Raw genomic sequence first — 17,029 nt, 5'->3', positions numbered from 1 at the left:
TACACACTGGGTTTAACGTCAAATTGATTACACACTGGGTTCAACGTCAAATAGATTACACACTGGGTTTATCGTCATATAGATTATACACTGGGTTTAACGTCAAATAGATTACACACTGGGTTTAACGTCAAATAGATTACACACTGGGTTTAACGTCAAATAGATTACACACTGAGTTTAACGTCAAACAGATTACACATTAGGTTTAATGTCGAATAGATTACACACTGGGTTTAACTTGAATACATTACACAATGGGTTCAACGTTGAATGGATTACATAGTTAGTTTAACTACAAAATATTACACATTGCGTTTAACGTTAAAATAAGTTTCGAAAAACATGGTTGATATCAGGTTTACATTACAATTTCATATACTGGTACTATCTTCAAAGACCTAGCTTTGAACCATCTCTCACCCCCCCCCCCCTCGAAAACGAGTCTTATTACCAGTCAGCGAAATGTATATACCTTGCTTCCCTCTATTGATTATCTTGGATCGAGTTCCTCTCAAGGAACATATGTCTGTGTAATGTGGGCCTAGAAAAGAACAATCGGAGCCCTGTTTCATCTGTGATGGGAGAAAAAAGGAAAAGAAACCCCCTAGGCTGTTGCCTGGTGCAGCTAAACCAAACAATAGTACAAGCGTGCACCCTAAACAAAAGGCCAGTCGTTCATACATTTTTTATTTTTAAATGTAATGCATCAGCGTGCCTTGGGGGAAGCCTCCATTACACTGTGTTGTTGGTACACGCCCAAGTAGCCGATTCCGCCCTCTACTGGCGCTGCCTTCACAAAGACAATGATCATAATCAGAAATGCTTGTTTCATGTTACGTGGTCCTAGAACTAGATGAACCCTGACCTCAATGCTCCAGACATGATTAGTCCATAACAGTATTGACAGTGCTGTAGTGTTTCCTGGGTTGGAGCCATACTTTAAAGCAAACATTTCGCTATGCTAAATGAAACAGCGCAGAACACGCTAACATACAACTAAGACTTGATCTCTCTGAAAATGTGCCCAACATTTGTTTTTCTTCTACAATTCCTCTTACTAGCTTGCAAACTCTTTATAGCTTCAAAAAAATGTGCGTGCACGGATCTCACGATTTTCCTACAAATTTGAAAGTTTTATGTACATCTTTAGGAAAAAACATTTACTACCTGATTAGCCATACCGGGAAAACGCTTTAACCGTTTTAATTTTTTTCTAATATAATTGTATTAAATTCAGTCTAGAGATATATATCTTGAACGCACGCATTGGAAATCCCGGCATTATTCAATCATCAAAGATTTATAGAAACTAATAGACGTCCAGGAACATTTTGCACATCGTCTTACGTAGAAATCAGTTTAGACGACTCTAAGACTACTGCTTATTACAAAGCTTACATCAACTCACTCTCTCTGGCAAAATGTTTGTACACGCTATTCTCCCACACCAAATCTCGGATCAAGCTGAAATTCTACATTATTATACATTTTACCTGATAACAAAAGAATCAAATAAAAAAAAAATTAAGTAATTAATTATTGGTAATTCGTTTTGGTACCTTGAACAAGGGAAAGAAATCGTACTTGACAGATGTGGTGGTATAAGTTGAATTAGTTCCCTTGAGCACTCTTGAACCCTTAGTGAACATTTTTATTATGCATAAAAAAAAACGATCATGTAAACATTCACCAACTGGTTTGTTTTTTTTTTCGGAAAGGAGGTCTTGAGCAGAATAAAAAACGCTCGCTATCCAAGACCACCTTCTTGAAGCTGACTCTAAAAAGACAAGATCTAAAATGTAGATTTCAGTGGAACGAAATCTGGCTAGACCAGGATTTTCCCTATTTCAAATCTATGCTATGAGCTATCGATCGCTAAACTGTAGCGATCGTGTGTGCCTGTGTGTTTATTATTATTTACTATGAATTAACTATAGTTCCACTGTCTAAGCAATATTGATACTGGGACTGGCTTTGATCTCATTTACTATCAGCTACACTAAATATGGAATGTCTTAAGTCATATTAGTATCTCATTAAACACTGAGATAACAATGTTCTAATTATTATAATCCTTTAGAGATGTTGGTACTGGCCTACGCGTATAAATATAAATATATGTATAAATGTAACTGACCCTTTTAGGAATACTTTTGATACAGACTTATAAGTGGATATCTCTCTTATTATATACCTGTTTTCGTGTAGAAATAGTTTAGATATAGATATATATAAGCCTACTCTGTCGTTATAAGTCTGTAATAAAAACCACCATATGTAGATTTGTATATAGAGCTACATTAAACAGCAATGGGGGTGGGGTCCTTTTTTCCTCATAAAGATTATTTCATAAAGTTACGAGAACATTCAGGAGGGCATGACCGCGGATGGGATTCGAACTATCGTATCGACAATCTCAATGGATTAGCACGACTTACACGCCAGGCAAATGTAACGCTATAATTTGTCTAGCGCTAATATGTTTCGTACAATAAAATACAACAGGTTTAACCTGAGAAGAGTGCCGAACATTAAGCAGGCAACCACTTCTTTAACAGCAAGTCTCCACCAGCGTGACTCTAAATGTTTAGATAAGCCTATTACCCTAACCTTAGTCAATGACCTCATGGACTCAATGACCTCATAGTGTGCCCAGTCAAAGAAAGGAAGCACGCCTTCAGATCGCAACAATCGGGGTCTAATAAAACAGTGCCACAGACAACGTGAAATCAGCGTGTTTCTAGTCGACTAGTTGTCTTGAATGGAGACAGCCAAGGACCTGAGAGTTACAGTCTTTCTGTACAACGCTATTTGTCACTGTCAGCCAGACGAGACATTCAAACGGTTTTTTAAAAAAAGCAGCCAAACAATGAGATCTACAGAGGCAAGACGCATACACTTGAAACTCGTGCGTCGGGTACAGACAGCGGAGTAGACGTCTCGGGTCCAAATCATTTGCCACGTAAAGTGTTCAGTGTACATACAAATCCTGTGCACCATTAAATCACTCAACAGCAACATGCTAGATCGGCACCTTCGACACGGGTCACGGAAGTCACGGCTAGATGGGGTCGTTGCTAATCTAAAGAGTGGATTTCAGACGGGATGTAAACTCGAGACCCCCATGGTCCAGAAGATAAGTCTCTTTTCACTCTACCACCACGTTCGCGTTTAACAACCAGATGACCAGCAAAGACATTTTTTTTTTTGGGGGGGGGGGGGGGGGGGGGGGGCGGGTGATACTATAAACACACACTCACATTATACAATACATTTTTACAGATCAGTAACATCAGAACCGTTAATAGCTTGGTATCCAACAGAAATTAAAATTAAAATAAAATAAAAAAAAAGGATCTCTTGGAAAGAATAGCAAAATCCCTGCCATATCTCTCAATACTGCAAGGTTTAAATCTCTTTTTCTAAATAAATGAAATTATTGAATTACCACCCAGTGAGTAAATAATTGGTTAATTTTTTACTGAGTCATGTATTATCATGGATTATAAATAATTGTGCAAATCATCCGAGAATGGGAAATGGGAGAAACAAACGTGTACAGGATTTGTACCAGACAGACCGAGAGAGTTCATTGAAGCTGAAAACAGGAAATACACTTGTATTAATAAAACTTCGTTGAAAATAATCGAGAACAAGAGAACGCCTCATTAGCTTAATTTGTTTTAAAAAGACCAGAACAAAAAAAAGAGAGAGAGATGGTCCAATGAAACGAAGTGGTCCAAATGTTAACATTGTGCCAACACTGGAAGCACTAGAAAAGCTCGCATGTTGTGTGGGACCCCCAGACATTTCCCCTAACACCCACTGTAGACGTGACACGAAAGGTAGCCTTACCTTACAAGTGGAATGTTACTTCTTTAAGACGTATCTTCATTTCCAGCAGGTCATCAAATCACCAACACAGTCACTATCTCTAGAGAAGCCTATCCTTTGAGTTCAGAGCTAATGTTAGAAGGCCAGGCAAACAAGTGTTTAAGTTATTTTGGCACATAAACAGCGAGAGGGTGGGAGGGCCGGGTGTGACGGGGTGGAAGCCAGTGACACACTCCAGGCAGGATGTATGAAACGAGGGTACGGTGAATACATTGGACTGAGTAGACACGCCGTAGAGGCAGACGACATGCAGTGTTGGCCTCGAGAACTGGGACAGACAAGTTGATAGATTCCTGGGATGAACATCTAGCACGCCGTGTTGATAAGTAACAGTTCCTGTACAGACGTTTTGAAATAGCACCAAGATAAGAGGAGAGTATCTATTTAACACCAAAATAAGAGGAGAGTATCTATTTAACACTAAGATAAGAGGAGAGTATCTATTTAACACTAAGATAAGAGGAGAGTATCTATTTAACACTAAGATAAGAGGAGAGTATCTATTTAACACCAAGATAAGAGGAGAGTTTCTATTTAACACCAAAATAATAGGAGAGTATCTATTTAACAGAGAAATAACGTGTACAAACCTTTTACCAGAGAGTGAGTTGAAATAAGCTTTTAAAAATTGCTTTCAGTCTGCATACAACCGCATTGCTATAGAACGCTATTTTCTATAGTTTCACTACTGAAGCTGGTCAGATGTTTAGGTCTTTTAAAAAGGGGATAAGTGCTAAGTAAATATTCAATGCCTAAACAAATCAACTAACACCACATTTTTTGTTCTAATTAACTTACTGAAAATGCTTTCATTCTTTACAGTGTAATATATACTCGCACGCCCCCCCCCCCCCCCCGAGTCTAAACAACTTTAAAAAATTCAATTAGTCAAGGACATATTTCTCTGCTCACTCAACCAGAGGAGTGCTCTCGGCATCCCATGATGCACACCTGGAATACACAGGTGCACAGGAACGCTCTATTTGAAACCCACTGTGATATTTAGATAAAAGTCCTTTAAAAAAAAATAGATGCTTAAAAGTAATGTCTAAAGAAAGAAAGAAAAAAAAATAATTCGGGGCGGGTGTGGGAATACTTTAGCAACCAAGTTCAAGGTGAATACTTTATACTTATTTATACAAACAAATGACTTTCTCTCTCTCACTATATATAAGTTTCAATATCACTGCCTGGTATGGCAATCTGAGCATTAAAAAATAAAAATAAAGTTTATAGAATCCTAAATGGTAAAATCATTGGCAAAAAAACAAACCCCATTTGGGCAGTTTTTTGAGACAAACATCTATAAATTGACCCTAACCCTATAAAAAAGCTAACAAGATCCTCGAAATAAAGAATCACCCTTTGTGTCAGGATTTTGTGATTTTACCATCACAAAAAAGATACAAGACACCGATGGCAAAGACAAACAGACACAAACACTCTTTTGTTCCCCTGGCAATCAAATCACTAAATAAGAACAATCTGGTATAAACTTTGTCACATGTAAATTATGAGTGCGTCTGGTGTGAATGTACACTTTGGTTTCTTATAGTTATAATGTTTTTTGTTTGGTGTAATGCACAAATTGTAAGACAAATTTCCATATGGACAATAAAGATTATTTTATATATATAATGCCTACGACTTGACGCCGGAGTAGGACGCGAGCCACAAATTCATCAGCTGAATCTCACACACAGTACCCAACGACTACTAGAGTATAACTAGAGACAGGTCAGACAGCTGGCAAGAGTCGTGTTACTTCTGTTTCATACTAGAGTCGTAGTGGAAGGACGGGTCATAGAAATTCCATGCTTCTGGTATGTAAGCCCCTAAGACGTCAGGAGACTTAAGTGGGACAAACACACACACACACAATTAGCCTGTGGAGCTTCGACAGACCGACACCGTTAAGACGATAGCGCGTAGATCTATTTAAATTTTTATTTGAGTTCCCATGGAATAAACCATATGATCCCATTCGATATTTAGCACACACATTGGAGATGCGAATGTCTTGAGAGAGTGGCGGGATGGCATTTAGGTCTACAGCAGACGACATTCGTTTTCCATGCGTAGATCAACTAAATTTAACGCTTAACAAACAAATATCTTATAAACTTAATATGTAAAAGGAATATTTATAAAAGCGTATTACACACAAACCGAACGCTGTCATTTGTAGCTATTTTCAAGGGACTTAACCATTGCTATTTAAAACGCTGGGCATGTATACGAGTTATGCCTCTTGGAGTATAAAGGAATATTATTTCTTAAAATGAAATTTTGAGGGGTTATTAGGCGCTATATTTAACTCGTTTTCTGCAACACTCCTCCGACACACATCCCTCAATGGCTCAGAGTGTGAGTAACACAGAAAGGCTAAGTGTTCTAAGCACTGACCATCTGACACTAGAAAGATTGAGTGGACAGGAGGAGAAGAAATGTAGAAACCAAAGATCAATAAGAAAAAACAAATTCAAACATTTCTATGAGTCTCAGTTAATCCAACTCATTCAGCTCTCCTCACTGATAGACTTAGGATATATAAGCGTATATATGACATCTTGATGAGAAATACTTTTAAAGCAATTTTATTTTTTTTAATACAATGTAAACATCTGCAATTTTTTTAACTGAGAGAAAAGCTATATTTGGCTTCAGTGAGCTCCCAAAAGCCATTTCTCCTGTTTGATTTTTTTTTCTACAAAATGAGGTTATCAATTTATATCTTTAAGTCATTGGAACTTACAAATTTCTCTGAACTTTTTATTATTAAATTTACATAATATTTAAAGAATTTATTAATATTAGTTTGTATTTTTATTTATAACTAGATAGCCATCAATAAAAAAAAATATTTTTTTTTTAAAAGGTCTAGTTTCCTTTATTTGTTGCACATTAGTTAAAATGTTTTTAAATGTGCGATTGTTTAATTCTCTAACAAATCTAGAGTGGGAATTTAATAGGAAAGTGAAAACAGATCTCTAGAGGTAACAATGTATTATTAAGGCTTACAAAGTCAAGTAAATAGATCATAGCTTTACAATCTCAGAGCTGAAAATGAAAATGAAACACTTCTGAGCATAACTTACCAATTTTTATTATTTTAGAACTGCTGAGCTGAGTGACAAAGAGCTGAAAGCTGAAGGTTTTAAGGAACAGAGAATGTTTGTGATATTTATATGAGATTTTAGGACACCTCGGAGACTACCAGCTTTAAAAAAGCTACACAGAATGTTTGATAGTTGCTTGTTGTGCTGGCAAGAGAGTCTTATTTAATTCTTAGCCACAAAAAAATTATTTCATCTACCCAATGGATCACTAAGGTTTAAAGCATGAAAATTGCATTTAAATGGTAAAGACTGGTATCCTAAGAAAGAAGAAATTTTAAAATATTTTTACTAAACAAGTGCAACAAGGGTTTTTTTTAAAGTTTCTAAATGTTTCTTATAATTACCATAATGGTGGATTTATAATTAAAATGTAAATTATGGTTCATTTCAATTAGACACTGAGATTTGGCCTAAGTAATAGTAAATGTTGATTTTGTTTTTAAACATGTTGTTTCAGTAGATCTATTCTTAAACATATTTCAATTTAAATAATATGGATATTGTTTATAAAATGTATTTATTGTTACTAAGTTGTCACTATCTAAACTATAGATCTAGCTCAACAGTTTATAATTATCAGTACAAATAGTTTTAAATCATTGCAAAAGTGAAACATTTTGTCGATGGAAGATAATGAGACATTTCCCCCTATTGAACAAGCTGATATCAAACTGTCTCATTTTAATCATTCATGTCTATGTCATGGACACCCTTACTTTCAATTACAAGTGTAGTCGATGTTAATGCACTGTGTTCAAAGGGTATATTTAATATTTTATCACAATTTGCTTTAGTAACCTCATTGATTACAGACATTCACATCAATTAAAACACTGAAAAGAGTAGCTGGCAGGAGTGGAATGTAAACTCACACATACATGCATCCATTTTTTATCAATGAATTTTTTAAAGTACATATCTATCTATACTATCTATATTATAGATCTAGTACTGGTACATATAAATGAAGTATAAATGGATAATATATCCACCACTGCCATGCAATTAGTGGGTCATATTGTATGGTAATTAATACCAGGGCCATTTTGACAACTGTCCACCCCAAATCATAGACTCTAAATGCTAGATAAATTATAATATTAATTAGATTAAAAAAAAAAACACTTCAAAGTAAAATAGGACATTATTTTTCATAATTCACATCAATAGAGATTATTATATTTATCTGATGATCTAGAGTTAATTTACAAGGTAACAAATCTAGTCTGAGCCCTTAAGCTTAGTGAAGTTAGTCTACAGCATGAACATTCAACATAGATCAAGATCTAATCTAGAATCTAGATCTAAATATTTAATAATATAATTTTGAACATAGAGTAGACTCATGGACTCAGTAACTGAGCAACAATATATATCCTAGATTGGCTAGATTCTAGACTATAAATTTTATAGATTTAGACTTACCTATCTAGACTAGTACATTATAATATATATCACAATTTTTATATTATTTAAATTTAATGGTTATAAATACTAAATATATCTATAGTTAGACTCTAGATCTAGAAAATCTAGATTAATATAATATTTAAGACATGTAAGATTAGATCTAGAATAATCTATATCTAAATACATTATGATTTATATATTATATAGACTATAGACTAGATTGACTAGATTCTAGATCTAGACTAGATCTAGATAAATACATAATATACTATCATATAGATCTAGTATTATAGTGAATAATAGTGTCTAGACTGACTAGACTCTAGTACTCTAGGCTTCTACTTGAAGTACTTCTAGTATTACTAGATGTCTAGATCTAGATCTAGATTCTAGTTACAATAATTCATAATTCAATTGAATTGTTACATTGTACTTGTAGATCTAGCTTCTAGATTCTAGAATCTAGTAACAATAACATTATTAACATACAATATAAATATTATATACATACCTAAATCATCCATGACTTTTTTTGTGTATGATGGACCTACAGCCACAGAATTATCCTCTAGATCTGATATTTGTGCTTTGGCTTTAGTTTCACAATCAATTAGACCTAGATCTAGATGTAGATCTACGTTAGGAACTTCCTGAGAAGTTTCTTCTACTTCTACGTTGACGATTTGTACGTCCTCCTTTACTTGATTAACGTCGACGTTGGGCATCCAAGTTTAGAATCTATAAATAGCACTAACTCACAAGGGCATGCGATCATACAGTGATATTGAGGTCAGGCACATAAGTGGCTCTCTCAGTCAGTATGCATCAAAAAAAAAGTAGATACGAGAGGAAAGCGGAAATAAATACGAACTATTCTTTACAGAAAATAGCTGCCAAGGCTGAAACAAGGGATGCCATTTTAAAAACATGACATCACGTGATGCAATTTTTTTCAATTAATATCTTTTGTAGAGAAGAGTTCTATAAACAGATCGATTATTTGGAGTAAAAATCAATAAGCCAACAGTGAGATAATTGTGATACGCCTTACATTGCTACTTTGAAATAATTGATATATTTTTATGAAGAAATCATAGTTTGTGAACAAAATTAGTTGAATATCTATATAATATAAGCTATGTATTGATATGTGAACTCATTTGTATATTAAAATCGCACCACATTTTAATCTCAAAGACAAAGTATATCATTAGTAAATAACAATGATAGGCCCTAATGATTCAAAAATAGGTTGCACCTGGTGGGAGGGGCGATACATGCAATCGCCTTCCGCCCATTGGACAAACCAATACTTTTTCTTTTTGTATTATAATTAAGAAATTACAAAATTAATAAAAAAAAAATTTCACTAATATAATTTATATATACTATAAATATAGGCCTAATTCTTATATCGAGTCGCTCCACACATATTCTTTAAAGCCAAATGCAATCATTAGCAGAAATTATAAAAAGGAGCGAATATTAATCGTTTTCACTCTAACGCCCCCACCCCTATTCTCAGATGAAAACATGACGTTTTAAAACAGAATAGTCAAATATGGCGACAGAGTTTATGTAATTTCACATGAATTTATCATATTTTTTAAAAGAAAGACTTTGCTTTGGAAAATTTAGAATTCATAAGAAAGTTTTCAGTATAAGAGTAAAGGTTGAAATGAGTTATAAACCCAAATATTCTTTTGCTAGTCCCTTTTCCAATCTTTACTCAGTCGGATATTTTTCTAATTAAATAAATTTGGGACCATAGCTCACAATAAATGCTGAATCCTAAAAATGCAAAAGAAAAAATTACAGTAGAATCTAATTGGTCCACTTAATTTCTCCTCCCACTTCCGAAATTTTCGTTTAGAGTTTTGAATTATAGTTCTGTAACAAAACAAAGTTACAAACATGTCTATTGGACAAAATGTATCACTTAAAAATGAGCTTTTTTCTTTTTCGAATAATTTTATTTTCTTCAATGCCTTAATCAAAACATGTTTGTGTATCTTACCTTTTCAAGGAACCAGTCGGTTGTATTTGCAATGTAATAAAGGCCTGTAAATTCATATTAGAATGAGCTGTAGACGTCAGGAGAAATCGTTCCTTCAGTGAAGAATGCAAGAAAATGCTTATGGTGTCGGGGCTCACTGGGGCTACTTACAGACCCCTTAGCTGTCAAGAGAATGGCCTCAACATGTCTGTTGTTCTTTTGTTGTTGTTGTTGTTGTTTTCGCCGAAGGTTGAGAAACACTGCTTTTTTTATTCTCATATACATATAATAATATATTATTATAATTTTATTAATATATTATTAAGCCTATTAATCTAAATATGTGGTGTATCTTATCTTTACAAGGAACAAATCGGTTGTATTAGCAATTTAGTAAGGACCTGTAAATTCATATTAGAATATTTTTCAAGTAAAACATTATTCAAAAGGTTCTTTTTTAATAGGATGAATAATGAGCTGTAGACGTCAGGAGAATGAGTTTCTGCAGTGAAGAATGCAAGAAAACGCTTTTGGCGTCGGGGCTTACAGCGCTCCCCTAGACCCCTAACTGTCAAGAGAAAGGCCTCAACATTATACATATATAAATGCTGTACTCGCGTTTATGCACAGGATTAGGGTTTACTGGGCGTTAGGGTGAGGGTTTGGAAAAAATCACCCCCCCCTCCCACTCCAAAGTTCTGGATCCGCTATTGCCCTATACAGGTACCGGTATTTTCACATATCAGAAGTAATACCATCAGCATTGATTCAATTTAAAGAGAAATAGCTTAAAACATTTAACACTTGAATGATACCATTGCTACTGTTACTATATCTTATAACTTCAGAGATTTATGTTTGGTGTGCTGTGATACAAGAATCCTGAGAACCTTGTGGCATTTATGTTTGTGATAAGTATATTTTTTATAATTCTGCCATGCGCACCGCAGTCCAGGCTAGTGCAGAGGTGCGCACTGTTATAGAATAGACTGGAAAGGATGTCAACATTAGAAGAGAAGTATGATTTCCGCCCAAGTAGAGAGTCAATATGGAGAAATTGTGCTAAGAGAAGATGTTGCTTTTGTGTACCTGTGATGTCCTGTAAATAAACATATATGTTCCTCGTTGAGTTGCCTCACTTAAGGTATTACAATATCCTTTTGTGGTTCGCTAATACATTTTTAAACTGAGTTTTAGTACAAAGTTGGAACCTAACAATTGTTTGTTCATCGCTACTTTGAAATCTTATAAGTCATTATCTTAGTACTGGGTCTTATTGGAATAACATTTTCACAATTTCAAGAACTCACAACTTTATTCTATGAAGACTCATCGTCATATAGCTACGAAATGCCAAACCCGGCTTTGCTAAAAACAGTGTGATACCAAGCAGTCAGTGCAAGGTGTTACTCAACTTTTCCTTCTTTACGTTCATCAAACTGCAACAGTTTTCCAAATTTCAAAGCCTAAAAGAAGTTCTTAAGTCTTCTCGTAATTTTTTTTTTTTTTTAATTTTGGACATATCCACTATTTATCAAAAACAATAAAATCAATAAAACAACTTGCTGTTAAATCTTGCTACTGTAACATTTAGATTTTCTTTTTGCAAAAGTTCTTTTTTTCCATCCCCTAATGGCTGTCACCCGGTGCGGCTCGCATCCGCCATAGTGACGCCACTAATTGCAGTAATAATAGAGTAAAAGTTGGACATTTTCACATTCTAGTTGGCCGTAATGCTTATGCTTTTAGAAAAATTAGAAGGGAGATAACAAGAAAAAAAAACTATTTCAGGCATGTGTATGTTTGATTTATATTGTACATTTAAGATTAGCTCCCTTTACCTTCCATACTATATTTTGAAAAAAAAAATTTGCATATAAATTGTTGTAATATTTAGCAGAATGAATTATGTAAAACGTTTTGTATATTTTGTCATATGACTAATATTTGTGCTAACATTTCATATCAAACAAATGCCACTACAACCTATGCGACCGCTGTGGTCCCGCACTTTCATAGGACCCGCGCTAATTCTAGGTGTATAAATTATTAAATTAAACCATTTTATAATTTATAACAGATTTCTCGCAGCCTCCTGTCCATTTACCAGGAGCTCCTGGAAATCTCCGGAAATTGCAAAATATACGAAAAAGTCCTAGAAATATCCGGAAATTATTAAAATCTTTTGAAAACTCATACAAATCTCCTGAAATATATACACAGAAGTTGTCATTTTGGAGTGTCTTTCAGTATGGAAAACGTCAATCCTACGCGCGATAAAAAAAAACTAGATTACAAAGAGAGTTTGTGTGAAAACACAAACTCAGAGGCGGCCCCGTCGGAGTCGGATCCCTGTCGGATCCGCCTATTCGCAAGAAATATTCAAGACGTGATTTTTGTTTTGATTGTCAAAAGTAATAATGTTTCAAAGATTCATTTGGCGTTGTAAAAAGTGTTTTTTTTTCTGTTAAATGTTTTACATGTTTTGAATGTTCCTTCAAAGTTGAATCTCCTGCTGGAGGACGGGGATGACAGCATAAAGAGATATATTACACATTGCGGCATGACAACTACCGGATATTTACAATATATCAGAGGAGCGATTTTAGATAATCTTTTGGTATTGATTTGTAATTGAAAAAAAAAAAAAAGAAAAGTCCTAGCACAGTTACCAACAGAGCTAGTGGCATTTTCCTTTAAATGGAACTAGAATGAGGATTAAACTTCTGATTTAGCAATCTTAAGATCTATATCTACTAGATCTAGATCTAAAATATAAATTTGGAATAATGTAGATGTAAATGTAATTTAGATAAGTTTTATGTAAAAAAAAAAAGGCCTAGATAATCTATTAATAGACTGAATGCAATATTAAATTTAAAAGTAGTAGATTATATTTTAGTATTTTATAACATTGCAATATTGATCTAGACATTTGGAAATAAAAATCTACACTTTAAGTCTAGAAATTGTAATTATAGATCTTGATCTAGTCTAAATCATGGCTGCCTGGTCGTGCGGTTTGCGAGCTGGACTGTAGTTTGGATTTATCGATGGTCCCCTAGGTTCAAACCCTGCCCGTTTCCATCCCCGTCGTCTTGCGGGAGGTTTGGACTAGGAAGTAAAAATCTTCAACTCTTAAGGGACATCCGAAACATGTAAAACAACAAACATTCTAAACTAGGCCTAGAAATTCTAGATCTAGAATCTTCAATGATTTTAATTAGAATATAAATCTAAATCAAGTTAAAAACATCTAGCTCTGGTGTTAAAAAAATCTAGATCTAGTGTAAAAAATCTAGATTAGATCTAAATCTAGCTATTATGTCTTTTTTAAATACGAGTCAGATTACGAGTTGTTTTAGCAATTCATTTGAATAATGTATTCCATATGACGTCAAAGGAAAAAAATCCACTACGTCACACGGCCTAGTTAGACTAAAAAATGTCATCAATACGAGCAGGTTGTCGAGGGCTTATAGACATCGGTGCACCGAGTGAGTTCTTTTAGCATTTGTCTGCAAGGGCTTGATCCTTTTGGACTCGATGATTTTCGAGGCGATGTGACGGAAATGTGTGTGTATGGTCATCTGGACGAAAGGATTTTGAGTATCTGTTACTGCAATGTAGGGGATCTAGAGTTACATCCCAAAAATCCTGAGCTTATGTCTCTTTTCTTTGCCTGTTTTTTTTAGCTCTCTCTGTCTCTTTTTAAAATATTTTCTTCCTTAATCAAGCAAAAAGTTTTTTACAACTTCATAATTAACTAAATGTAATATAGTCTAAGTATACATCTTAAACAAGACTAAAATAAGAATCTTTAACTCTAATGTCAAGGCGGTCCTACTGTATGGTACTGAAACATGGAGAACAACTGAAGCAACAACAAAAGTAGTAAAGACCTTCATCAACAGATGTCTGAGAAATATCTTAAAAACACTCTGGTACGACAAAGTAGAAAACACCAAACTGTGGGAGATGAGTGGGCAGAAAAATATAAAGGTGCAGATCTTAGAGAGGAAGTGGGGATGGATTGGCTGAAAAGATACTAGAAAAGATACTAACAACAGAGCTAGAAAGGCTTAGAGTGGAACCCACAGGGAACAAGCCTCTAAAAAATTAGCAAGAGACAGTGGAGAGTGGCGTGGTTTTATAGAGGCCCTAAGTTCCATGAGGAACTCAAAGGAAAGCTGATGATGATACATGATTAGTTAAATACATTTAACAAGATTACAAAGAGAGTTTGTGTTATCACACAAACTCAGAGGCGGATCCGCCTATTCGCAAGGAATAGTGAAGACTTGATTTAATTTTGATGGTCAAAAGTAATAATGTTTCAAGGATTAATTTGCCGTTGTAAAAAAAATGCTTTTTTATGTTTTACATGTTTCGGATGTTCTTCTAAGTTGAAAATAATTAACTTCTCGCTGGACGACGGAGGATGGTAGCGAGCAGTGTACGAATCCTGCCTGGTCGTGATGTTTGTGTGCTAGACAGTCGTTCGGATTTCTCGATGGTCCCTGGTTCAAACCCTGCCCGTTCCCATCCTCCATCGTCCTGTGGGAGGTTTGGACTAGGGAGTAAATTATCTTCAACTCTGAAGGAACATCCGAAACATGTAAAATAAATAAACAAACAACCGAGACCGTCGAGATAATCAGTTCGGAACGCTAACCGCACGACCAGGCATTGCTCTTAACTTAGGTAATAACAAATTGCTTACAAACTAATAGCTTGACGATTTTAGATAATCTTTCAGCATTGATTTGTAGGGATGTAGATATACATAAACTAAACTTCTGATTTAGCACTCTAAGATCTAAATTTTGAATAATTTGGATGTAATTTAAATACGTTTTACGAAAATAAAAAAGCGTAGGTAATCTATTAATAGACTGAATGCAACATTAAATTTAAAAATAGTAGATTAGTTTTAGTATATTATAAAATTGCAAAACAGATCTAGACCAGGGGTGGACAAATTACGATCCGCGGGCCACATGCGGCCCGCCGAAGTGTTTTATTCGGCTCGCGGACACCTAAAGAAATCAGGTGTGTCCACACATCACATAAATATATAAAAATGCAAATATATTTAAAAAAATAAATAATGGTAAATAGCTATAGAAATTGAAACTTTTGATTCTTATCAGTTATAATGAAGAGGCTAAAGAAACATTGTCTCTAAACGTCATTCTAAAAAGTTTAAAGTAAAAACGAAGATTTTTTTAAATGCCAATAATTCGAAAAATTCCGTCAAAGACGCAAGTTCACGCCAGTATTTATTCAGTGCTATGAAGAACTGTGTTGAAAGTGATGGGTCGGCTTGTACAAGATGGCAAGGGTAACAACTGATGGGACTCGTGCTAAGACTGAGAAAAACGGGCTTTTTAATAAAATAAAGAACGATTTTCCAACCATAAAATAGTAACGGAAAAGTTTACATTTACACAAAGCTGCATTGACAATCTAGTAAGAATCATGAAACATATAGATCTCACATTTTGTTTACATAGGGCCGGCCTAAGGCGTACGTACGATTGTTGGGGCCTTGTTCAAGACTTTAATTCTATTAAATAATTAATATTAATGCGGCCCTCGATAGAGACATATGGAAATCAAAATCTACACTTTAAGTCTACATTTAGATCTAGAAATTGAAATTATAGATATTGATCTAGTCTATATAATTCTTAACTAGACCTAGAAATTCTAGATCTAGAATCAACAATGATTTTAATTCGAATATAAATCTAGATTTATTGTAAAAAAAAAAATAGATTTAGTGTTAAAATCTAATTTAGTGTAAAAAATCTAGAGTAGAAAAAATTCTTAAGCCTACGTCACACGGCCTAGTTAGACTAAAATGTGTTTTTATCTATACGAGAAGGTTGTCCCATTTAGACATCTAGAAATCATTTTTTAACCAAACAATCTGGCCCATTTTAGGTTGTATGTTTTAATCTTCGTAGTCTTATTTAATTTTCGCAATAATTCCTTGAAACTATGGTATGGTGTATTTAAGGCAGGTCAAAGGGGTCTACGGCCCCTGGGATATCCACAAAATAGATTCTAGAAGTTACTCTTGATCTCACTCTATTATTAAATCTTTCAAAAATTTGTAGTGGCCTACACAAAAATGTAGATAATTACATCCTAACACAAACCTCTAGAAGGACGACGGGAAATTTTGGCGGGCTGGGTTGGAACCCGGTACCATCGTAACCATTGAACGTCAGTCCATAAGCGCATACCACACGACCAGGTAAACATCCCGTTCCTCATTGACGGACATCTGTGCGGTGGATGTTTATAGAAAAGGGAAATAAGAGTCTCCCCGGGGTGCTCTGTCTCGGCATTTTAAGTGAAGGGCCTCCGGAAAAAAAAACAACAGATGTCACGAACTCTCATCTGCTCGGAACCCTTTCTAACAACATATCAACCTAACAACCTATAAATAATGGGCCAAAATTATATTAGGGGATAGTTGGAATATGTAAGGTGTTGGTTCGGCCAAAATATTAGGTGAGCGTTCGACGCAGAAAGGCGATAATAAAAAAGGCTCTTGCCGAGAAGCACCAGAGAGACTTAAAAATATTTTGATAAA

General features: G+C 34.7%; 1 protein-coding gene across 2 annotated transcripts in view; it reads right to left on the bottom strand.

Moving 5' to 3' along the window:
* Positions 1 to 9,368, bottom strand: part of LOC106061347 (leupaxin-like) — a 46,608-nt gene extending 37,240 nt beyond the window's left edge. The window contains exon 1 of one of the 2 annotated variants that reach the window (XM_013219442.2): positions 8,938 to 9,368. In XM_013219442.2, coding sequence (XP_013074896.2) covers positions 8,938 to 9,151 — 214 coding nt within the window. In that variant the 5' untranslated portion in view covers positions 9,152 to 9,368. The remainder of the gene's footprint in view (positions 1 to 8,937) is intronic. The other variant, XM_013219443.2, reaches the window with a different exon arrangement.
* Positions 9,369 to 17,029: the final 7,661 nt, after the last annotated feature.

The sequence above is a fragment of the Biomphalaria glabrata genome, chromosome 12 (assembly GCF_947242115.1).
Source record: "Biomphalaria glabrata chromosome 12, xgBioGlab47.1, whole genome shotgun sequence".
Taxonomy (NCBI): domain Eukaryota; kingdom Metazoa; phylum Mollusca; class Gastropoda; family Planorbidae; genus Biomphalaria; species Biomphalaria glabrata.
This window is presented reverse-complemented; position numbering and strand designations above follow the sequence as displayed.